Source organism: Balaenoptera ricei, chromosome 10 (assembly GCF_028023285.1).
Source record: "Balaenoptera ricei isolate mBalRic1 chromosome 10, mBalRic1.hap2, whole genome shotgun sequence".
Classification (NCBI taxonomy): Eukaryota; Metazoa; Chordata; class Mammalia; order Artiodactyla; family Balaenopteridae; genus Balaenoptera; species Balaenoptera ricei.
Window position 1 is genome coordinate 5,973,346 of NC_082648.1, and position 25,224 is coordinate 5,998,569.

General features: G+C 45.6%; 1 protein-coding gene across 1 annotated transcript; it reads left to right on the forward strand.

Moving 5' to 3' along the window:
- The first annotated feature begins 8,724 nt into the window (after positions 1 to 8,724).
- On the forward strand, positions 8,725 to 24,934 carry LOC132372817 (basic salivary proline-rich protein 2-like). Its single transcript, XM_059934935.1, has 5 exons — positions 8,725 to 8,729; positions 9,160 to 9,563; positions 10,461 to 10,513; positions 24,274 to 24,312; positions 24,570 to 24,934. Exons 1-5 carry the CDS (start codon positions 8,725 to 8,727, stop codon positions 24,687 to 24,689), a joined length of 621 nt encoding a protein of 206 aa, XP_059790918.1. The 3' UTR covers positions 24,690 to 24,934.
- The last annotated feature ends 290 nt before the right edge of the window (positions 24,935 to 25,224 follow it).

Here is a 25,224-nt window from a genome sequence, read left to right on the forward strand (position 1 = left end):
TTTTTTTGTTTTTCGGTAAGAACACTTAAGTTCTACTGTCTTAACAATTTCAATTATACAGTACATTGTTATCACCTAAAGTCACCTTGTTTTACATTAGATCCTCAGACCCTATTCATCTTATAGCTGAAAGTTTGTACCCTTTTACCAACCTCTCCCTATTTCCCCACCCCCCACCCAGGCCCTGGCAACCACTTTTCTACATTCTGTTTCTATGAGTTTGACTTTCTTTTTCTTTTTAAAATTCTACCTATAAGTAATAACATGGAGTATTTGTCTTTCTCTGTCTGGCTTACTTCACTTAGCATAAAGCCCTCAAGTTCCATCCATGTTTTCACAAACAGTAGGATTTCCATCTTTCTCGTGGCTGAATAATATTCCATTGTATATACATCTTCTTTATCCATTCATCCATCAGTGGACACTTAGGTTGTTTCCACATCTTGGCTATTGTGAATAATGCTGCAATGAACATGGGAGTGCAGATATCTCTTTGATATCCTGCTTTCCTTTCCTTTGGATAGATACCTAGAAATGGGATTGCTGGATTATATGGTAGTTCTATTTTTAATTTTTTGAAGAACCTTCATACCATTTTCCATAGTGGCATAGTGGTTTTAATATCAGCATAATGCTGGCCTTATAAAATGAGTTTGGAAGTGTTTCTCCTCTTCTATTTTTTAGAAGAATTTGGGAAGTATTTTTATTAATGCTTCTTTAAGTGTTTTGTAGAATTCACCAGTGAAGCCATTTGGTCCTGGACTTTTCCATCTTGGGAGGATTTGATTACTGATTTAATCTCCTTACTAGTACTAATTGGTCTGTTCAGATTGTCTGTTTCTTCATCATTCAGTCTTGATAGGTTGTATGTTTTTAGGAATTTATCCATTTCTTCTAGGTTGTCCGATTTGTTGGCATATAATTGTTCATAGCAGTCTCATGATCCTTTGTATTTGTGTGGACATTTGTATCAGTTGTAATGTCTCCTCTTTCGTTTGTAATTTTGAGGCCTCTCTCTTTTTTTCTTGATGAGACTAACTAAAGTTTTGTCTATTTTGTTTATCTTTCCCAAAAAACAGCTCTTAGTTTCATTGCTCTTTTTAATTGTCTATTTAGTCTTTATGTCATTTATTTCTGCTCTGATCATTGTAATTTCCTTTCTTCTACTAACTTTAGGCTTAGCTTGTTCTTAGTTCCTTGGGGTATAAAGTTAGGTTGTTTATAGGAGATCTTTCTTTTTTCTTAATGTAGGCATTTATCACTATAAACTTCCCACTTAGAACTGCTTTTGCTGCATCTCATGAGTTTTGGTATGTTGTATTTCCATTTTCATTTTTCTCAAGATTTGTTTTCTCTTTCAATTTCTTCTTCAACCCATTGGTTGTTCTGCAGCATGTTTGATATCTACATATTTGTGAATTTTCCAGTTTTCTTCTTATAATTGATTTCTAGTTTCATACCATTGTGGTTGGAAACAATGCTTGATATGATTTCAATCTTCTTAAATTTATTGACTTGTTTTGTGGCCTAACATAAGATCTATCCTGGAGACTCTTCCATGTGCATTTGAGAAGAATGTGCATTCTGATACTGTTAAATGGAATGTTTTGTAAATGTCTGTTAAGTCCATCTGGTCTAATGTGTAGCTCAAGTATAATGTTTCCTTATGGATTTTCCTTCTGGATGATTTATCCACTGTTGAAAGTAAGGTAGTGAAGTTCCCTACTATTATTATATTGCTGCCTATTTCTCTCTTCAGGTCTATTGATATTTGCTTTATTTATTTAGGTGCTCCCATACTGGGTACATAAATAGTTACAAATGTTATATCTTCTTGTTGGATTGACCCCTTTGTCTCTTATAACAGTCTTTGGCTTAAAGTCTATATTGTCTGATATAGGTATAACTATCCCTGCTTTCTTTTGGTTTCCATTTGCCTGGAATATCTTTTTCCATACCTTCACTTTCAGTCTATATTAGTCCTTAAGGCTGAAGTCAGTCTCTTGTAGGCAGCATATAGTTGGTCTTGTTTTTTATGGCATTCAGCCACTCTATATCTTTTGACTGGAGAATTTAGTCCATGTACATTTAAAGTAATCATTGATAGATATGGACTTATTATTGTCATTTTGTTAATTGTTTCCTGGCTATTTTGTAATTCCTTTGTTCCTTTCTTCTTCTCTCACTCTTTTCTTTGGTGATTTGACGATATTCTATAGTAGTATCTTTGGAGTCATTTTTTTTAATCTTTTGTGTATTTACTATAGGTTTTTGCTTTGTGATTACCATGAGGCTTACATAAAACAGCTTATATTTATAACACCCTATTTTAAGCTGATAACAACTTAACTTTGGACACATACTAAAGCTCTACATTCTTACTTTCCCCACACATACATTTTATGTTTTTGATGTCACCATTTATATCTTTTTACCTTGTGTACCCATTAACAAATTAATGTAGTTATAGTTATTTATAATACTTTTGTCTTTTAACCTTTATACTACATTTATAAGTGATTTACCCACCACCATTACATTCGAGTATTTTGAATTTAACTATATATTTACCTACACCAGTGACATTTATACTTTCATATGTTTTTCTGTTACTAATTAGTGTCCTTTCATTTCAGGTTGAAGAACACCCTATAACATTTCTTTTAAGGACAGTCTAATGGTGATGAACAGCCTCAGCTTTTGCTTGTCTGGAAAACTCTTTCTCTCCTTCAGTTCTGAAAGACAAGTTTGCTGGGTAGTAGTCTTGGTTGGCAGGTTTTTTTTTTTCCTCTTTCAGCACTTTGCATATATCAATATCATGCCATTCCCTTCTGGCCTGAAAAGTTTCTGCTGAAAAATCTGCAGGTAGTCTTATGGGGATTCCCTTGTATGTAGCAAGTATTTTTTTTTTCCTCTTGCTGATTTTACACTTGATCTTAGCCAAAAGGACGAGAAGCGATCCTCTTTCTGATTTTAAAATTCTCTCCTTGTCTTTAACTTTTGACAATTTAATTATATTCTGTCTCAGTGTGGGTCTCTTTGGATTCATCTTGTTTGGAACTTTCTAGGCTCACTAGATCTGAATATCTGTTTCTTTCCCCAGGTGAGGGAAGTTTTCAGCCATTATTTCTTTGAATAAACTTTCTGCCCCTTCCTTTCTCACTTCTCCTCATGGAACTCCTATAATGCAAATATTAGTCCACTTGATGGTGTACCATAAGTCCCTTAAGCTATCTTTACTCTTTTTTATCCTTTTTTCTTTTTGCTCCTCTAATTGGATGGAATCCACTGTCATGTCTTCAAGTTCTCTGATCCTTTCTTCCACTTGATCTAGTCTGCTGTTGATCCTCTGTATTGAATTTCTCAGTTCAATAATTGAATTCTTCAGCTCTGTGATTTCTGCTTGGTACTTCCTTATATTTTCCTATCTCTTTGTTGAAATTCTCACTTTGGCCATGCGTTGTTCTCCTGACCTCATTGAGCATCTTTATGACCATTATTTTGAACACTTTATCAAGTAAATTGATTATGTCCACTTCTTTATCTTGTTCTCTTGTTTGAAACATATTCTTCTGTTTCTTCATTTTCCTTGACTTTCCATGTTGTTTTCTGTGCAACAGACAGAACAGCCATCTCTCCCAATCTTGACAGGCTGGTCTCAAGTAGCAGATGAACTTTATCATTCAGCTCAGCCTGAGTTCTTGGTTGTCTTTCAAGACTTTGTGATTGTCCAAGTTGATTTCTTTGTTCTCCATGGCTCCCAGTAGTTGAGGGTGTGCTAAGAACTGTCAGTGTCCCAAAGTGGAAGATCTCAGTCTGCAGATCTAGACGCAGACTGATTGGAAGCCAGACGCTGAGGCAACAGTTTTTTAAGATATGCAAATAGGAGTCTTCAGGCAAAGACTGGGAGATGGGCATTTCTGTCTGCTCCCTCTGCACTAAGCCTTGGGGGTGGGGGGGTGTAACTCATTAAGAACTACTGCTTTGTTTGCTATAGCCTTGTGGGCCCCATGGATGCAAGTCCCGTTGACTTTCAGAGCTAGGTGTTTTGGGGGGTCCATCCCCCAAAGGTGGAAATCTTAAAAAGTTGGGGTGCAAGATATTACATCCAAAGCCTTGGCTCCTCAGGGAGACACTGGGGGTTGAACTCCCTCCTGACTGCACGGCATTGTGTAGGTTGGGGTTTATGGCCAGTGTGTCTCAGCCCTTCCTACCCATTTTGATTTGAATATTTTCTCATTCATCCAATGTGTAGAAGTCACTCAGCTGATTTCTGGATTTTTTGGTGGAATTTCTCCACATGTCACTATAGATTTGCTGTATTTGTGGGAGAAGGTGAGTTCAGGAGTCTCCTATATCTCCATCTTGGATTGGTTTTTTGGGTTTTGTTTTGTTTTGGTTTGGTTTTTTTGTTTTTTTGGCCACTTGGCATGCAGGATCTTAGTTCCCCGACCAGGGGTTGAACCTGCACCCGCTGCAGTGGAAGTGCAGAGTCTTAATGACTGGACCACCAGGGAAGTCCCAGTACCTGAGTGTTTTAAATACAGTCAGTCATACTGCATTAAATTTCACCAATGTGGGGTTTATTATAAAATATCCACTTTAAAAACTCCTAGGATCCATAATTGTCTCATTTGTTAGGAGCCTCTGTTTTCCTTGTCAACTGTCTCTGAAATCAGATATACCAAGGAAACACAAAGAGATTGGTCTGCTTAGAGCAGTGGGGATAGAGGAAGTCTGGGTGGGGTTGTGGGGTTCTTCAGAGAGGGTGGCAGGTTTTGGACACACGCACACATACATATATGTATATGTATGTACATAAAATGTACTGTCTGTCTCTCTGTTTGAGGGGGATCTTTATTGGTTTTGTTCATTAATGTATCCCAAGAACCTAGAACACCTGGAACACAGTAGGTGCTCAAGAAACATGTATTGAATGGGGAATGAATTTATTCAGCAGATATTATTTTAAGCCTACTCTTCACCAGGCCCCATGCCACCCATGTCTACACAAGGAAGACAGCAACAGTCCTTGCATTTTGAAGCTTACAGTCAAGCTTCTTACCTGCTAAAACTAAGACATGTTGAGAAATGAATGAAGGTAATGTGCTCACCTTCCCAGGGAATGTGGGATCTTTACAGAGAAACTTTTTAACCCAAAGAGTGACCCTTGAACTTCAGGATTTCAGCCTGGCTATTTCTGGGCAAGGCAGCCTTCTGGGTACATCTCAGATTACACCTACAAGGCTACCCCACCCACATAGCCACCCTGCCAGAGCCTGACGGCAGAGAAAGGAGTCCTTAAGCGACTGCCCTCCTTCCTTCCTCCTTGTTAAGATGACTTCTCCAGTAGTCAGGCCCCCAGTAGCAAACAGAGAGAAAGGGGTGATCAGGGAGAGTTTGGTGGAGGGGTTAATCACAGAGGGGCAGGTGGGGTTGAGAGAAACCAGCCAGGATGGTGAAGCCCCCTGGGGTGCTGACCCGAAGCCATAAGACAAGGGAGCCCAGGAGAAGGGGTCCACAGAGGTCAGCCTTCTAAGGTGCAGAGCAGGTGGGGAAGGTTGGAAGGTCTGCAGGGGCAAATGGAATACCCAGCACATTCTCTTTCACTTCCTTTGGTCAGGCTGGGAAACTGAGGCACGAGAGTTAAACTTGGGGGTCTGTACCCCATCCCAGATGTGGGCCTGAGGGTATCAGAGCAGGCAGGAAAAGGCACAACAAGTACTCTTCAGTTCGGAGGACAGGGAAACAGCAGTGTGCTTGTCTGACTGTCACCACGGCAACCACACTGAGCTGCCTTCCAGGCCCAAGTCCAGGGAACGGCTGGCAGTCACTTTTTCCATCACCCGCCCATTCCATTCCCGTCCCTCTTTCCTTCCTCCTTGGCCCCAGACAGAGTGATTTCCCATGATGCATCCATTCCCAAGGAGAACAATGGATGGCAGCTCTGGGCGGAGGGTGGAGCACTTGGGCAGGGGCAGGGATTGGGGTGGGAGAAGCAGAGAGATGCCAGAAAACTCAGAGTGAAGGGGAGAGGACTGGGGGGGGGGGCTGTGATATGACCTGGGGCACACAGTCCAGAACTCAGGTTCCCAGACTCCAAGCCTATCACCCAACATGTGCACCAAGTAAGTATCCAGAAGAACACATAGTAGCCAAAGACACAGAAAAGGCTATCAAGCTGGGAGATGGCAGATGTAACTACTTCAGGGCAGAAGGCAACACTGAAAAAGAGGGATAACAACACGTCCCAGAGGAGCGGGGGGGGGGGGGGGGGGGGAAGCAGTCACTCCACCCAGCTCACTTGTCATGATAACACAGTCTACTAACACCTGGAGAAAGAGGATGGAAGTGAGGGTTCCCTAAGGTCCTTGGGCTGCCAACACAGCTGGTTGGTGTTCAAGGGTTCAAGGGTCCCAAGCTCCAGGTGACCACCAGCTCAGAGGAGCTGACCACCCTGCCCAGAACCTTTGAGAAATGAACATGACTGGGTGGGCAAGAATGCTGGTGCCTGGTAAGGAGCGAAATCCTGTAAACTGAGACAGGGGCCAGGAGAGGCTGAGCAGGGACCCTGCTCCCTTTCTTGCATGGGAGAATTGATGCAAAGTTTCCGAGACAAGCTGCGAAGCAGCTCCCACACGTGACGCAGATGGTCCCATTAGAAGAGTCTGGGACACTCTTCAAAGCCAATCAGAAGAAAGTGAGTTCCACATCAGAGGTCTGCAAACACGGCAGCACCCGAAAATCACACAAGCAGGTTCTTAAAAATAGAGATTCCTAGGGCCACCTCAACCTTACGGACCCAACCATCGGAGCAGCGGTGCTCAATCTCAGCTGCATACGAGGATCATCCCGACACCCGGGGGGACCCCCAGATCTATTCAATCAGAATCTCTGGGGTGGGGGAAAGACCTAGGCATCAAGTCCACTGAGTATCAATGTATGATCAAGGCTGAGAATCACAGCTCTGCAATGGGCTGGGATCTGTGTGTTTAACATGCTCCCCAGCTTGGGATTCTAAAGAACCCCAAGCAGGCCTCACTCTGGTGGCAGGTATTTGGGAAGCTCTGCTAAAGGCAACGTTCCCCAAAGCAGTGAGTGTGGTCCACCAAACTGAGCAGGGGGAATGGTGGGGGCCCGAGACCAGGTCCTGGGGCCATAGTGAAACGGAGTAGGTCCCTATGTTCCCTGCCCCCCATGTCCTCAGCCTGCCTTTTGTCTGTGGAAAAACTTTAGCCAAAGAATAAATTTAATCAGAGAAATGAGAAAATGCAGAAACAAAGGAAAACAGTCAAAGGACACCAAATAATAATAATTTAGTCATTAAGCAAAGTCAAGGACCTTTAGCTCCTCCTCAAGGGCTATAGATAATATTCTGAGCCATATCCTGTGAGCTGTCTTATAGACACGGAAACCTCCACCAGGTGGAAGAAGTGAACTACATGATGACCAGGCTGTAGCCATGACATAAGCTGCCACAGTTCTGAGAACTGGCCTCAAGGAAATGGGAACAAACCAACCCTGGAACTGAAGACTGACTGTACTTAAAACAATCAAGATGACGCTGGTCACACCGCCTCATGATTAATTTCAAGATGAGTGCCAGAGTTGATTGTGCTGTTTCTGCAGGTAACCCCCTCCCTCTGTCTACAAAAGCTCTTGATGGGGCGGGGCGGGGGGGAATTCAGTCTTTGGACAGGTGTCCACCCTCCCCCCCACCCCCCAGGGTTGCCGGCATCCAAAATAAAGCAAACTCTCCTCTCCACCAGCCTGGCCTCTTTATTGGCTTTTGAGCGGCGAGCAGCCGGACCCCACTTTCGGTTACAATAGGGATAGCCAACGACTGGGCAAGAGTGATGCCCAGCGCTTCTCTTCTGCACTGTGGCACGTGGGAAACTGCGGAACTGGGGCCCCAGCAGGAGGGGCAGGGCTTCCCCCACCCCAGCACGGAGCTAGCTCTCGGTTTAACGCTATGCTCTTCAGACACCCTGAGAAGCAAACCATCTGCAGCATACTCCGGTGATGAAATAAAATTCAAATTTTATGGTAAGACAAGAAAAATTTAAACATAAAAATTTTCTTTGCCCATCTGGGATTCCTCCCTCCTCGTGTGTGTGTGTGTGTGTGTGTGTGTGTGTGTGTGTTGCATCTGCATTAACCCGATCTCCTTTGGAGATCACATTCTTTCTTAATCTCATAAAGGGTCACAACTGCTTAAGAGATAACCTTCCTTCTTAATCTTGTAAGAGGCCACGATGACCCATGACCACGCTTTGTATGAGCGGATCTGGATTGTGTAAACTGTCAATAATACGTCATTTAATATACAGCCCTCTCTCAAAACTTACGTAACTGTGCTTTGACCTCTAACAGGCCAAACAGTTCTCAGAGCTTTCTGAGAGGCTGTTCCCAGGTTATAACCGTCAGTTTGGCATGAATAAAATTTCCCATTTCTTTCTTAGATCGACTGGTTAATTTCTGTGTCAACACCTGGACCTCAACAATATTTGAAGTCAGCCTCATGCATACGGTCTCTGAAGTCAGGGGGTCTGGGTTTAACTCCCACACTATACTTCCTAGCTGTGTGATGTTGGGCAGGTTACCTAACTTCTCTGAGCATGTTTCCTCAGCTGCCACAGGGCGATAAGAATAATATCCATGTCTTAGTGCAGTGGTGAGAATCAAACAGTTAATCCATGAAGAACACTTGCAACAATACCGGGCATGCAGTAAGCGCCCCATAAAGATGAGCTATGAGACACATATATATACATATATTATTTATTATACATTACGTCTGACTATGCGCCAGGCACTATTTTAAGCACTTTCCATGGCCTGGTGTGCAGGAGGTCCAGACCCAGGAGCTCGGCCTCCTCTCTGAGGCCTTTGGACAAATCACCTCCCTGCCTGGGCCGGATCTCCCAAGCGAAGCCAGGGCCCAGGCTCCGCAAGGCCTCGGGCATCTGTGACCCCCGAGGTGCTGAGCCAGACCCTCTCTGGACACCGGGCAACTGTCAACCTGCAGCCGGGACCAGGGTTCCTCTTCCTTTTGACTTAGTCTGGGAAGAGGGGAAAACAGACGGCACGCCAAGGTACAGAGACGGCATTCTGCGTGTGGCTTTGGCGTTAGGGCGAGTTTCTCCGCGCCGCCCGCAGCCCACCCGGCACCCGGAGCATCCCAGAGGGCCCGGCCGCCTCCTTGGGAGCGGTTCCCCAGGGAACCACGCCCCTCCACCCCCGCCCGCAGGAAGGGCCACCGCCCAGCCCGAGCCGCCGGGCAGCGCCTCCGCCGGCTCCCGGGCTGGCACCCGCCGCCCTTGGATCAGCCTGGGCGCGCCTGGGCCCAGACAAGCACGAAGTCTCCTCCCGCAGCCCCGGCCCCGAAGGAGAAAACGCCGAGCGCTGGGCCCAGCGCGCCCCCGCTTTGGGGAAGCCCGGGCCCGGCCGGCGGCAGGGCGGCGCCCTTGGGGGCCCTCCCGAGGGTCAGCTGCGGGCGGCGGCCGGGGCGCGGCGGGCGCGGGAAGCCAGAGGACGGCTGACTCATCTTCCTTCCCGCCGCCGTGAGTCACCCGCCTCCCCCGGGACCCGCTCCCTCTACCCCCCACCGCCCCCGCCGCCCCGTGGCGCCCCCTGGCGGCCGCCCTGACTCCCCGCTGCCCCTCCCAGCGCTCTGTGCCCGCCCCCTGCCAGCCCCCCGCCCCGTGGCCCCGCCCTCCTCACCCCTACGCGTCTCCACCTTCTGAGCTGAGGAGCTGCGGAACTCTTTTGTGCTCAGTTTATACATTTAATTCATACTCACAGCCACCCTGGGGGATGCAGTTGCCATTATGCACCCATACTCAGAGAAGGAAATGAAGGCTTAAGTCATGGTGTAATGACAATTTTTTTAAAAAATATTTATTTATTTATTTTTGGCTGCGTTGGGTCTTCGTTGCTGCGCGCGGGCTTTCTCTAGTTGCTGCGAGCGGGGGCTACTCTTCGTTGCGGTGCGTGGGCTTCTCATTGTCATGGCTTCTCTTGTTGCGGAGCATAGGCTCTAGGCGCGCGGGCTTCAGTAGTCGTGGCACGTGGGCTCAGTAGTTGTGGCTCGCAGGCTCTAGAGTGCAGGCTCAGTAGTTGTGGTTCAAGGGCTTAGTTGCTCCGCGGCATGTGGGATCTTCCCGGACCAGGGCTCGAACCAGTGTCCCCTGCATTGGCAGGCGGATTCTTAACCACTGCGCCACCAGGGAAGTCCCTGTAATGACCATTTGTACACCACTTAATTGTTTAGGCAGCACTTTAATTCCACAGCAATTGGGGAATGAGGGATTATCCTGCCCCTTTACAGATCAGCTAATAGGTAAAGTCTCAGGAAAAGTAAATGACTAGTTCAAGGTTGCTGGGACCCAGGCCTCAGCCCCCAAGCCCTGGGGCTCTTTCCATTTTCTCAATGTCATCCCCCCTCTCCCTTCCTGCAGGCAACCCATGTGACTCAGGGTCGAACTCAGCCCACATCCAGATTCCAGCACCGGTGAGTAAGTTACCCTGCTGGATGCTTTTGCATGAGAACCCACCTAAACAAATCCCCCTGCTGGGAAGCCAGCTCTGTGGGGCCGCGATTTCTTTTCCTCTGTTTTATTCACCGCTGTCTCTCCAGTGCCTAGACGAGTGAGTGTCTACATTTCATGGGGCTCCATAGATGAATGAAACCTCTCCACCAAAGAGGCCAGGAAGCCCCAACAGGCCTCAAGGAGATGGAGAGAGGGACTTCCCTGGCGGCCCAGTGATTCAGACTCCGCCAAAAAAAAATGGGGAGACAGGAAATGAAGGGTGGTGGAGGGGTCAGTTCTGCTCCCAAACCTCTCCTGGAAGAAAAGATGCCTCCTAGGGCTCCTTTAGCTGCCGGTCTTCATGCTTCATACCCTGTCCAGGTCAGAAAATTCTTCCCCAAACCTAGCCTTGATTTTATTCTCACATTCCCTACATACCTGACAGGCAGTAAGTGAGGTTTGCATCCCCCTGGCTCCTCATGGCTGCTTCTAGAAGTGTCGTCCCACCACCACCCCTGCCACCCCTGTATAAACATCCTTGAGGAATCTGGGCGATCAGCTTTAGCTCCTGCTCCCCTTCTTCCTGGTGCCCCTTCTTGCTGTTGTCCTCTGGCCTCTTGGCCACTTCCCCTCCTTCCCTGAAGACTCGGCTCCTGGCTCTATGCTTGCTCTCCCCGTGACTCTGCTCTCACTCTGCCAGGCCGCATCCACGTGGTTAAGATGGTAAATTTGGCATTGTGTTGGGGTTTTTTTACAATTAAAAATAAGAAAAACATAAATTAGCTGGCATTTCTCTCCTGCTTTAAACCCTAGAATGGCTTCCTATTATGAGAATAGAATCTGAATTCCTTACTTGGTCTAGAAAGCCCCGATGACTTCTACTCCTCTGTCACCCTTACCTCTGCTCTGGGTCCACTGTTCAGCCGCGCCAGCTGCCTCTGCGTACCCAGACCAGGCTCGTCCCTCCCGGAAGGCTCTGTCTCCACCTTTTCCCATGGCAATCCCCACCATTTACTCTGAGCTAACACGCTCAGGTTTATCCTGGCCAAACTATCTGTAGATTTCCCCATTTTTCTCTGTCGCTGTCCCCTTTATTTCCTTCAGAGCACTTTTCTCAGTTTGCAATTAGAGGCTTATTTGTTTACTGCCTGTTTCCTGCTGACATGACCACCATCGCTGCCATCACCTCCAGGCACTAAGCCCCAAGAAGTCAGGAAGCAGAGCTGTCCGATCCCCCTCTACCCCAGCACCCAGTACAGGGTGCTGGACACACACTCAGTCCCTCCCACATCTTTGCTGATGAATGAGTGAATCTCTGGCTTTTTTTCTCGGTGTAGCAACAGCACAGTGAGAAGCAGGCATTCCTGGAGTTAAATCCCAGCCTCACCACTTATTAGCTGTGTGTCATGGGGCAAAGTGCTTTCGTCTCCCTGAACTTCAGGGGTTTTGGGGTTTTGTTTTCTGTAAAATGGGGATATCTTGCAAGGTAATTTTGAGGATTATTGTGTTAAATTATATATAACAAGTGCTCGCCACCGATAGATGTCAGCATATTAGTACCTAACATCATTGCATTCTACTCTCTCAAGGGGATACTATTACTTTGAGTCTGATCAAAACTATAAAACCTCCCTCTAGATAGAAAAATGAAGCTAAACATATTTTACACATAAATTCTAGGTGTTCACTGACCATCAGAAGCCTGACCAGAGTCACCAGGTTAAGAACCTGAATATAAGGGAGAAAAACAAAGCGAAGTGTTAGCGGTCAAGAATGCCTGGGGAATAACTAAAGCAACCCCGTCATCCCTAGTTCTACAGCGCCCCCTGGCGGTGGGATAGAATTGTTGCCTAGGATTCCCAGGCCGGGGGAGAAATGCAGGATTCCGAGTCCCTGCTCCGAGCCTACCCTCAGCACCTCGGATGGCCTCTGTCCACCCTTCTTCTGTCCTTCCCCGCAGCCCATCTCTTAGGAATTTAAAGTCTCTTGGAGCATTGAGGGACTTCCCTGGCAGTCCAGTGGTTAAGACTCCGTGCTTCCACTGCAGGGAGCGCGTGCTCGATCCCTGGTCCAGGAACCAAGATCCTGCATGTGGTGTGGCGCAGCCAAAAAAAACCCAAACAAAAACAAACGAACAAAAACTCTTGGAGGACTTCCCTGGTGGCGCAGTGGTTAAGAAACGCCTACCAGTGCAGGGGATACGGGTTTGAGCCCTGGTCCGGGAAGGTCCCACATGTTGCGGAGCAACTAAGCCCGTGCGCCACGACTACTGAGCCTGCGCTCTAGAGCCCGCGAGGCACAACTACTGAGCCCGCACGCCACAACTAGAGCCCACGTGCCTAGAGCCCGTGCTCCGCAACAAGAGAAGGTACCTCAATAAGCCCGCACACCGCGAAGAACAGCCCCTGCTCGCTGCAGCTAGAGAAAGCCCACGCGCAGCAACAAAGACCCAACGCAGCGAAAAATAAATAAATAAATTTATTTTCTTAAAGAAACAACTCTTGGAGGCTTGAAATGTTTCCAAGGAAAGTTGTATCACTGGGCTCTCAGGTAGACTGGTAGTTTCAGGGAAAAAGTAATAAGCACCTTAGTTCCCCACTTTTCACAAATTCGAAATGTGGCATTGATTACAGCTGTCACAGCGTCTCATTATATTAATAATTATTACAATCCTAAAGATTTCAGATTCTTAAAGATTTAATTAATGGGGACAGGGGACTCTGGTGAATCATTTTCCTGTCGTATGCATGTTTTTGTTTACCTTTTAAAATGTGCTTTATATGTTCATACTGTTGTGCTATGTTATACCCCCAAATTAGAAAAACTCATGAATGGCTCAAAAGTGCTTCCTTGACTTGTAAATGTAGCAATTAAGGTAGTAATAGGGATCTCACAACTCAGAACAATGCCATTCATAAACTGTGAACTGGGTTTCAGTGGGGATATAATATGTCTAAAGGTGCTGGGATGAAGGAAAATGTGAGTGCTTATTTTGCACAGTAAGAAAAAAGAAACTGCAAATAGGAACTACCACAAACATTATCTGGAAACTGGGTTTTATGGACTATTCACCCCTGTCCCCAGTGCATTATCAGCTCTAAAATGTCAAATCGAGGTTCAAAGTCATTAAAGCTTGTGTATCGGTCGTAGTGAGAGCCTACTGATTTTTTCCAGAATAAGTGCACTATAGCATTTCCCAGAATAAAAAATTAAGTTTGTGATAGAGAGAAAGGCCCCAGAAATATAGCACATCACTCCAAGTTGCCCTCACTCTTCAGAGCAAACACGAATATAAGACACACAACAGAGAAGACAGACAAACCAGTTGTGAAGTTAGTGACATAGGTACTTAGAAAGCAGTTTTATCGCCACTGTTGGATGTCAGAGAACAATGGCAAACCAGGTTCAAGAGCAATCACCATCAGGTACAGATGCCAGCATTCAGTTCTCTTTGTGGCTGGTGAAAATCCTCACATCCAGACGGTGCAATAGCTTTCAGAAGGGGGAAAACATATATGATGGCAAAGTAGTCAATGAGTTTCTGTTCCGCTTATCTCTAAAATTCTCTACTGCAAGAGAAAAATACTTTGTCTTATTAGGGATTATTTGGTAAATGAAAAAGACACACTGGAATCAGGACAGATGAAACACTGGCTTTGGGAGCAAGAAGGCAGGAGGTCTAAATTCTAATAAAGGAGGTTGTCTAACTCTGAGCTTCAGTTTTTCCCTCTGAAAATTGGGAATGATGTTGATAACAGTAATAACAATGCCTGTTTCATACAGTTGTGGTAAAGATTAGTGAAGAACTACATATGAAGCATTTAGGGCAATGTCTGGCATATATTGAATAGAAAGCACTCAGTGAAGGTAAGTTATTATTATTATCATCATATGAATTCCAGTTCCAACACCGTTTAATTCACGGAGAACCACTGACTGCCCTCAATACGTGTCCTGAACCCAATTCAGTGTTGAAGGAAATAGAAAATATTTTCACCATGAGTCAAACTGCAGTCACTACGGACACATTCTTTTCAACGTGGTCACAGAAATAGGCAGCAAGTACAAGAACCTGCTTCCTACCCGCAACCCCTAGGAAGTACACGGATGCTGGAGGGCAAAGGAGTTCACATGAGTCTTGTTTTGTTTTAGCATTTTTTTGAGATATAATTCATATAACATAAAATTCACCATTTTAGGGCTTCCCTGGTGGCCCAGTGGTTAAGAATCTGCCCGCCAATGCAGGGGACATGGGTTCGAGCCCTGGCCCGGGAAGATCCCACATGCCACGGAGCAACTAAGCCCGTGTGCCACAACTACTGAGCCTGCGCTCTAGAGCCCGCGAGGCACAACTACTGAGCCTGTGTGCCGCAACTACTGAAGCCCGCAAGACTAGAGCCCGTGCTCCACAAGAAGAGAAGCCACTGCAGTGAGAAGGCTGTGCGCCTCAACGAAGAGTAGCCCCCGCTCGCTGCAACTAGAGAAAGCCCGCGTGCAGCATCGATGACCCAATGCAGCTCAAAATAAATAAATAAATTTATTAAAAAAATAATAATTCACCATTTAAAAGTGTACACTTCAGTGATTTTTAGTATATTCACTATGTCGTGCAACCAGCACCACTACTTCCAGAACATTCTTATCACCCCAGAAAGAAACCCCATACCTATTAGCCGTTAATCCAGATTCCCATCCTCCCCCAACCACTAGCAACTGCTAATCTACTTTCTGTCTCTATGGCTTTACCTGTTCTAGACATTTCATATAAATGGCATCATACACTATGTGGCCTTCTGTGACTGGCTTGTTTCACTTAGCACCATGCTTTCGAGATTCATCCGTGTCATAGCACGTAACAGTACTTCACTCCTCTTCACGGCTGAGTAATATTCCACTGTGTGGATAGACCCCACTTTGTTTACCTATTCGTCAGTTGATGGACATTGGGTTGTTTCTGGTTTTTGGCTATTTTGAATAATGCTTCTATGAACATTCATGTACGAGCTTGCGTGTGAACGTATGTTTTCAGTTCTCCCAGGAATGAAATTGCTGAGTCCTATGGTAATTTTATGTTTTACCTTTTACGAAACTGCCAAACTGCTTTCCGCAGCAGCGGAAACGTTTTACATTCCCAGCAGCAATGTATGAGGATTCCACTTTCTCTACATGCCCGCCCACACTTGTCGTTGTCGATGTTGTTGTTATAACTGTCCCAGGGGATGTGAAGTAGCATCTCATTGTGGTTCTGATTTACATTCCCCTAGCAACTAAAGATGTTAAAAACATCTTTTCATGTGATTTTTGGCCATTTGTATACCTTCTTTGGAGAAATATCTATTCAAACCATTTGCCCGTTTTTTAACTGGATTCTTAACCACTTTGCCACCAGGGAAGTCCCTGATTTATTACTTTTTAAAATAAATGTTTCATTATGCTATTTTAAAATTTGTGATAATTTTTTAAATGTATCAAAAATTTTAGTACTTTGTGTGTACCAGACATCCACTAAAACGGTCTGTAGATGCCAAAGTTTGAAAAACATTGGTTTAGTGGAAAGGGCACTTGACTGTGAGCCAGGAGGTCTAGATTCTCGTCTTGGTTTTGACCTTGACTGTGTTAGTCAACTTCGATAAACCTTAGTCTCCCTGTTCTAGGATAGATTGTATTCCCTGCTCTGGCTTTTCTTCACATGGCTTCTGTGAAAAGCAAATGAGACAGTGGACGCACAGGTGCTTTGTAACCTGTAAGACTTTGTGCAAACGTATGGGATGAGATGGTGTTTTTTTTTTTTTTTTGGAGTCTAGTTGATTTACAACGTTGTGTTAGTTTCAGGTGTACAGCAAAGTGAATCAGTTGTACATATGAGATGGTCTTTTTTTTTTTATTTTTTTTAACATCTTTATTGGAGTATAATTGCTTTACAATGGTGTGTTAGTTTCTGCTTTATAACAAAGTGAATCAGCTATACATATACACATATACCCAAATCTCCTCCCTCTTGCATCTCCCTGAGATGGTCTTTTAAAAAGACTGTCTGTCCCTTTGGCTTCCTTTCTTCTGGTTCCTTTGTGTACGTCCCCACGCCCCACCCTCCAACCCCAGCTTTGCATTTCTGAATCTGGCCTATCATCCCACCACCACCCTGGGGACCAAACCCCGTTTGTCTCTGGTGAAGAAAGTGCCTGGTTCCCCTGAATCTTGCTGTAACTTTTCTGTACCCGAAGGCTCTCTCTCTCTCTCTCTCTCTCTCCCTCTCTCTCCATCTCTTGGGCTCTCCCCATAATTATCTAGAGAGTGGGAGCTTCTGATCAGCTTGGGGGCTGCACTCAGTGTTCTCCCAGGCCCGACTGCAGAGGTCTGTCCCTCTACCCCACTCAGCTCCTTCCCCTCCCAAGGAAACCCACACCTGAGATTCAGTAGACAAACTCTCTCTCCCCCAGTCCCCTCTGCTATAGTCTGGGAAACTCTGCCAGGTTCTGAGCCAGAAAAGGAAGAGGACGGCCTCACCCTGAGGACCCCACCCTCCAGGAATGGATTTATGCTTCATTGTTCGTGGCAACTATAGAAACCACAAGTGAGTATGAGTCACAAGGTAGTAAACAGGATTCTTTACTAACAGAGGTTGCCCAGGGCAACCCCGGGAGGGCAGGGCCCTGGATTTCTGGATTGGCCTCTGAGAACCTCCTAGAACACAGAGCTCCCAGACCATGGCACTGGGCCAGGCCAACAAACCCAGATGAATCATTAGCCATTCTTCTGGAGTTCCTGCTCACGACCCCCAAGGTCCTCTCGAACCTGAGCTTATTTCCATTCCTCAAACTCACCACGCTGGCTCTTGGCTCTTTTTTATCTTATTTTATTTTTGGCTGCGTTGGGCCTTCGTTGCTGTTCGTGGGCTTTCTCTAGCTGCAGTGAGCGGGGGCTACTCTTCATTGCGGTGCGTGGGCTTCTCATTGCGGTGGCTTCTCTCATTGCGGAGCATGGGCTCTAGGGCACATGGGCTTCAGTAGTTGTGGCGTGCAGGCTTCAGTAGTTGTGGCGTGCAGGCTTCAGTAGTTGTGGCTCGAGGGCTCTAGAGCGCAGGCTCAGTAGTTGTGGCACACGGGCTTAGTTGCTCCGCGGCATGTGGGATCTTCCCGGACCGGGGCACGAACCCGTGTCCCCTGCATTGGCAGGCGGATTCCTAACCCCTGCGCCACCAGGGAAGCCCTGGCTCTTGGCTCTTGACTTTCCTATCTGAGCTTCCAGCTCCATGAAATTTTCTTCCCTCTTCTTTTTACTCAGAAAACACCTATTCGTCCTTTAGATCTCAGGCCTCTGAAATCTCGGGACCTTCCCTGACCCCTGGAAGTGTCAGAAACCCCATGAAAAGTGGAATCTTATTTCTCACATCAGTGAAATCAGGGCGCTCTCCATGGAGTCCTCCAGAGCCCAGGCTCCTTCCCCCTCTGCCAGCCTGAGGGCAAGTCCCTCTGCCTCGGCCCAAGGAGTACTCAACACACCATTGGAAGAGAATCGATTGCCACCAACTCAAATTCTCTATCACCTTCTTCCTGCCTGCGCTCAAGGTATCCGCTGGTTCTCTGTCCCACCTGCCTGTTGACTGTTCTGCCACCTTATAAAGGAGAGGTGGGCCTCTTATCAACCGTGTGCAAGAGGAGGGTAGTGGGACTCCCCCCGACCCTGCAACCACCACCGTGGGCAGGCAATAGGCTGCATCGTCCATAGAGAATTTTAAAACATTAACCGCCCCCAAATGGGCTGCTCTATATTATCACCTCGGGGCGATTCTAAACAACCTCAGTAGGGACTTCCCTGGTGCCGCAGTGGTTAAGGCTCCGTGCTCTCTGTGCAGGGGGGCCCGGGTTCAATCCCTGGTCAGGGAACTACATCGCACATGCATGCCACAACTAAGAGTTCGCATGCCACAACTAAGGAGCCTGCGAGCCACAACTAAGGAGCCAGCAAGCCTCAACTAAGGAGACTGCCTGCCACAACTAAGACCTGGCACAACCAGATAAAAATAAATAAATAAATAAATATTGGGGGAAGATGTTTAAAAAAAATAAAATAAACATCCTTATTGATAACATATTCCACCCTGAAAAAATATTTTGTTGGTCTAAGTTCTGAATCTACACAAATGTTGTGGTTACCACTGGCTTTCAATAATAGATATATAAACTTCAAATTGGTGTATTTGTGTAATTTAACCTTTAAAAAACATTATATTCAACATAGAATTTAATCCTGAAAACTCCAGTTATACAGTGGGCCCCTGACACCCACCAACTCAGCCCCATGTACCCCTTTCCAGAGTGAGTTTATGAGGATTCCCTCCTTCGAAATCATCTGAGCTCCCTTCACGCTAGGTCAGCACCTCCATCTCTGCAACACGTATCTGTGTTCAAACAGTAGATTCAAAGGAAACCATGATGGCACCTCGATTATAAAGACAAAAGAAATGAATTATTTACCTCTGTCTACTTGGACTTTTTATATGCGTTTAAAAATTTTAAACAGTGAAAAGGAGGGCAAATTACAGGTTAGACTTGTTTTTGTTGAGTCAGGACAAACATGAAATGTCATCGTTTCTTTTTATGATTATTGCTGAAAATAATTTTGTCTAATGGAGAGGGAAGGTGTTTAATCCATGCCACGTGAGACACTTCAGGTGTGCCTCAGCCTCTCACCCCTCCTGGATTTTGTTGTGAATTATTGTTAATTATTATCAATGCTTGGAATGCAAAAGCTTTGTGGCCCCAAACAAAAGGGCACCAAAATATCAGTTTTGATGAATCCTCTTTTAATCGGATCACCACAAGCCTATGACACATCTTCATGTCTTCTCTGTCATGTATGTATTTTTGTTATGGGCACAATGTGAAATTAATAAAAAGAAGATATTTTGTGGATGGACCTGGAGATTGTCATACTGAGTGAAGCAAGTCAGACAGAGAAAGACCACTATCATATGATATCTCTTATATGAGGAATCTGTAAAAAGGGTAAAAATGAACTTATTTACAAAACAGAAATAGAGTCACAGATGTAGAAAACAAACTTACGGTTACCAGGGGGAAGGGAGGGGAAGGATAAATTGGGAGATTGGGACTGACATATACACACTACTATATATAAAATAGATAACTAATAAGGACCTACTGTATAGCACAGGGAACTCAATACTCTGTAATGGCCTATATGGGAAAAGAATCTAAAAAAGAGTGGATATATGTATATGTATATGTATAACTGATTCACTTTGCTGTACACCTGAAACTAATACAACATTGTAAATCAACTATACTTCAATTAAAAAAAAATTTTTTTTAAGGATTTAATAGAAAATGAGTACATAAAGCAGTGCTAAAAAATAAAAATAAAAAACTAAAATAAAAAGATACTTTGGCCCATGTTGGGGTGTTCTGGATTCAGATATGTCACAGAGGGGCTGCGCCTCAAGGCATGCGGAACTTCCTCGACCAGGGTTGGAACCCACTCCCCCTAGAGCGGAAGCGTGGAGTCTTAACCACTGGACCACCAGGGAAGCCCAATGATGGTACTCATTTCCATACACCCCCAATTGTCTCAGAATGCCTGATTCCTGAGGGCAAATCCCTTGAGCACAAAGCAGGTGAAGTTCTGAAGGTGATCATACTTTATATCACGCAGGTGACAAACACATGACCAAGCGCCGTGCCTTATCTGTCTGTCTTAAAAATATTCATGATTCTTAAAGAGCGTCTGGGCATTCGATGCCGATCTGCTGCGAGGCGCACCCGCGCCCTGGCTATTCTCAGCCGTGCAAGAGCTTGGCTGGCACCCTCAGCCGTCCTGTCTGGGTCTGTTCTCCTTTGCATTTTTGCATGACTTCCAGGAGGAGGAAGTGAAAAGTTTCACATTTACTTTCAACAGCTGAACACGACGTCTTTAAATAAAAGGAACATATATCAGAGGCACTTTAGTGTTCTTTATTTTTGCAAACATTTAATGACTTGTAGAACAAATGTTTCATTAACTTTTGCCCCCAAATCATTGGATAATGGAAAATCATTCTTTTTTTTAAAATTTGGATACGTCTCCTGCCTGCTGTCAATCATCAGTCGTTTCTCTGCTCATTTGTTTATTCCTACCATATTCTTATTAGATTAACTTTAACAGCAATGTTATGTGATTCTCCTGTAAATAATGCATTTAACAACAATCATTAAGTACATATTTTGTAAGCCTGCAACTTACTAGTATTATAGTGTCTTCTCTTGTTGTTAATATGCTCTGAAGCCTAATTATTCTAACAATAAATAATTATTTGTTTATTGGTGCATTTTATTTGTACCATAAACATAAATTGAACATACAATATGTCAGGTAACATTGTAAGTGCTTTATAATATTAACTCACTTGGGTCCTCACACAACCATATGAGATAGATTTTGGGATACAGAGAGATTAAATAACTTGCCCAGGCCACAGAGCTAATAAGTGTCAGAACTAGGGTTCAAATCGAGGCTGCCTGACTCCAAACTTGAGCTAAACAACTGTACTATTGCTGCCTCTCTGAAAACATTTAGGGAAGTCAAGAGCAGCTCTGGCCACCTCCCTGGGGAAGTACAATCGCCCCAAAATATTTCTTTTTAAGTTTAATACGTTAATAATTAATGAATCTAGGAAAAGGCATACAAGAAGTCATTATATTATTTTGCAAGTTTTTTACAAACTTTATTTTTTTATATAAAATTTAAAATAAAAGTGAATAGTTTTACTTTTAAATGTTAATATTGATTAAAAATTTTTTAAATTTACGTTTAAAACTCTAAAGAAAAATTTTAGGTCTAAAAGATACACAAGGATGTATACAGTTTTCCAAAATTCTTTTCGTAGTGGTAACAAGCACAGAGTTTGAAGACAACGGTATTTTTAAAAATTTATTTTATTGACGTATAGTTGGTTTACAATGCTGTGTTATTTTCGACTGCACAGCAAAGTGATTCAGTTATACATATATACACATTCTTGTTCATAGTCTTTTCCATTATTGTTTATCACAGGCTATTGAATATAGCTCCCTGTGCTCTACAGCAGGACATTGTTGTTTAGCCATCCTATGTACAATCGTTTGCATCTGCTAACCAGTAACTCCCACTCCCTCTCCTACCCCCACCTCCCTGGGCAGCCACCAGTTGGTTCTCTAGAAGGCAACAGTCTCAAGGAACATTTCCGGAAACTGTCATGTGATTCTTTTGCTTTCACCTCATTGGCCAGAACTTGGCATGTGGTCCCTTGCTCTCACACGTGAGTTCCAGGAAATCAGACTCTTAAGATGGAGATATGAATGGAAGAGGTTTATTGGAAGCACTCTTGGATTCAACCCGTGTGGAGGAGAAACAGAGCTGGACTGGGCAGAGGGAGGAGTAGGAAGACAGTACAGTCACGACAGAGGCTTGGCCGATCCCACAGGCAGCTCTGGAGTCAGGATGGCCTTGCAGACTCATCCCAAACAAGGGGGCCAGACCTTTATACACACACCAGCCGGCCACCAGATGCAGGCTGCCCTGGGGAAGGTGGCAGAACCTTGGGAGAGGCAGCTCTTCGGCTGAAGTAATCGCCAGACAAGAGACTCAATTGCAAGCTATCAAAAACGGCCACCACATCCCCACTCTACAGACAAGGAAGTTGAGGTACGTTGAGATTAAACAGCTTGCCCAAGGTCACCGAGCTGGTAAATGGCTGTATCAGTTATCCATTGCCACGTTAATACTGCATTTTCCCAGAAAAATCATCCACCAAAAGTCTAATAACAATAATAATAATTATTATTCATAATTATAATAATTAATAATAATTAATAATAATAATTGGGTTAATAATAATTATTATTATTGGGTGAGTCTATAGGTTAATAATAATTATTGGGTGAGTTAATAATAATTATTGGGTGAGTCTATAGGTCAGCTTGGTGGTTCTCTGACTTGGGCCAGGCTCGGCTGATTTCAGCTGGGCTTCCTCATGCCTTTGTGTCCATGGGGCGGCTTTACTTGGCCTGGCCTAGGAGGGCTCCCCTCCACATGATCCTCCACAAGCTATCCTCAGGATGGTGCGAAGGTTCCAAGAGAGAAGGAAAGTGCACAAAGCCTTTTGAGGGCCAAGATCAGAACTGGTCCATCACTTCTTCCACTCTTTTGGCCAAAGCAAATCACCAGGCCACGCCCAGAGTCAGCCTGGAGGATGACCACGGGAGGTCATCCCACGGAGGATGCCCCACGGAGGCATGGGACCCGGGGATGACCCACCACAGTGATGGAGTCAGGATGCAAACTCCAGAGACCTCACTCTTAACCCTCATCCCACAGCCACCTGCCTGTCCAATCTTTAGTTAGTATCTATTTCAAGTTCCGTCAGCTGGTGCAGCCAGCGCCTTCATGGGCTCCGTGGAAGGGACAAGGTCCTACCTTCGAGGAGCACACAGCCTAGTTAAGGAGACGCGACACCCACCACGGAAAGTTTGGTAACAACAAAGGCAGGACGAGTGGCAGGGGTGACGAAAGCAACAGGAGTCAAAGGTAGGAAAGGGCGCGGGGACTGGAGAGGCCCGAGGGTTGGGCGGGCATTGATCTGGGTGGTGCAGAACGTGCAGAAATGGGTCCTATGGTGAGTCAGGAGGGACAGATAGCTCCCTTTCTTCCTCCCTTCGCGAGGTACTGATGGAGGGGAAGGAAAATGGAGATGGGACAGGGGAGGGAGACCATGAGGAAGGTAGTTCTCTAAATCACCTCTCAGTTGGCCCCTCAGCCATTAGGATTTTCTATTGGCCTTGGACATGCACTGAGTCCAGATGCCAAGCACAAGCATGTTCCATTCTCACGTGAGTTTACTACCCAGTTTTTTTTTTAATCTATTTATTTATTTTTGGCTGCGTTGGGTCTTTGTTGCTGCGTGCGGGCTTTCTCTAGTTGCGGTGAACAGGGGCTACTCTTCGTTGCGGTGCACGGGCTTCTCATTGCAGTGGCTTCTCTTGTTGTGGAGCACGGGCTCTAGGCGTGTGGGCTTCAGTAGCTGTGGCACGCGGGCTCAGTAGTTGTGGCGCACGGGCTTAGTTGCTCCATGGCATGTGGGATCTTCCCGGACCAGGGCTTGAACCCCTGTGCCCTGCATTGGCAGGCGCATTCTTAACCACTGCACCACCAGGGAAGCCCTACTACCCAATTTTAAGCACGGTGGCTTCCCAGAAAAATCTGCCGAAGAGAAGACCAGGGCAGGTGACTTTATAAAGGCAAGGGGATGGGGCTTTGGGACGGGCAATCAGGAAGAGGGCTTGGGAGGAGACAGAAGAGCGGAGAAGCTGAACAGATGCTGTGAGGAGTGATATTTTGGGGACGGGGGTGATGTGTGAAGATGCTTTTTCGCCGCACCGCGCAGCATGAGGGATCTTAGTTCCCCAACCAGGGATCGAACCCGTGCCCCCTGCAGTGGAAGCGAGGAGAGGGGAAGCTCGGAGTCTTAACCACTGGACTGCCAGGGATGTCCCGTGAAGATGCTTTTTTAAGGAAATCTTGCTGGTGGTGAGCCGCAGGTCCTTGTGTTCCAGGACGCAGCCCTGACCAAAGGCCAACATCGCTGCTCAAGGCAGTTTCTTTGAATGCTAAGCTGACCTTTAGGATGGAAACAAGGCAGCTGGTTTCTTCTGGTTTTCTTCCCCCACGGCAGGCTTACCCACAGTAACCCATTTATTTTCTACAGGAGAGCGGTGAGAAGTGCAGGCTTTGGGGTCAGACAAACGTGAGTTCAAATCCTGGCTTTTCCTCTTGCTAACTTTGTCCTCTTGAGCGTGTTATGTAACTTCTCCGAGTCTGTTTCCTCATCTGTTATAATGAGGATAATATCTAACTCGTAGGGCTTTTGTGCGGATTAAATGAAATTACACATGTCAAGTGCTAAATTCTTCCTGCACCTAGTAATTGCTTTATTAAAAAGTTAGCTGTTATTATTATAATGATCCTAAAATGTAGTATTTTTATCCTCATTTTACATACAAGGGTGGAGACTTGGGGAAGTCAAGTTCACCTGCCCCAGAAACCCTTCTGAAGGGCCCTGCCTTTGAACAAAGACAGGAAGGAACACATGAGGCCATGACTGAAGATCACCTAGGCAGATGAAAAGGATCAATGCAAAATCAGAGTGGAGACAAGCATAAAATGGGGGCGAGGTCAGAGGATGATACATGTGCCCCAAATGCTCACAGAGGTCTTCTGGTGGAGGCTCATGGTTGGACCAAATGCCCGCTCTGAAGCCTTGTTGGATGTAGGGATTGGATCCCAGCTGTTCCACATGCTGGCTTTGTGTCCTTAGCCAAGTTACTTTACCCCAGAGACTCATTCTTGCCTCTAGCAAGCGGGATAATACCAGCAGCCCTGCTTCACTGGGTTGTGCTGAGGAGGTTGACTAGTCTACACTGAGCACAGCGCCGGGCACGTAGGATGGCTCCTGAGACCTAGGGGCTGCCCACGTGACCCCAAACGGAGAACCTGGGTCTCTGAAGGATGGGGAGAGGATCCAAGGCTTCTGGATGCTGCTAACATGACCCGAATTGTGGTTCAGTTATGCAAAGAGGGGCCTGTGATACAGAGAAGGGTATTCCCCAGAGCATGAGGAAATTACTTTAAGCTTGAGCAGGCGGTATTTGGGTCAGTG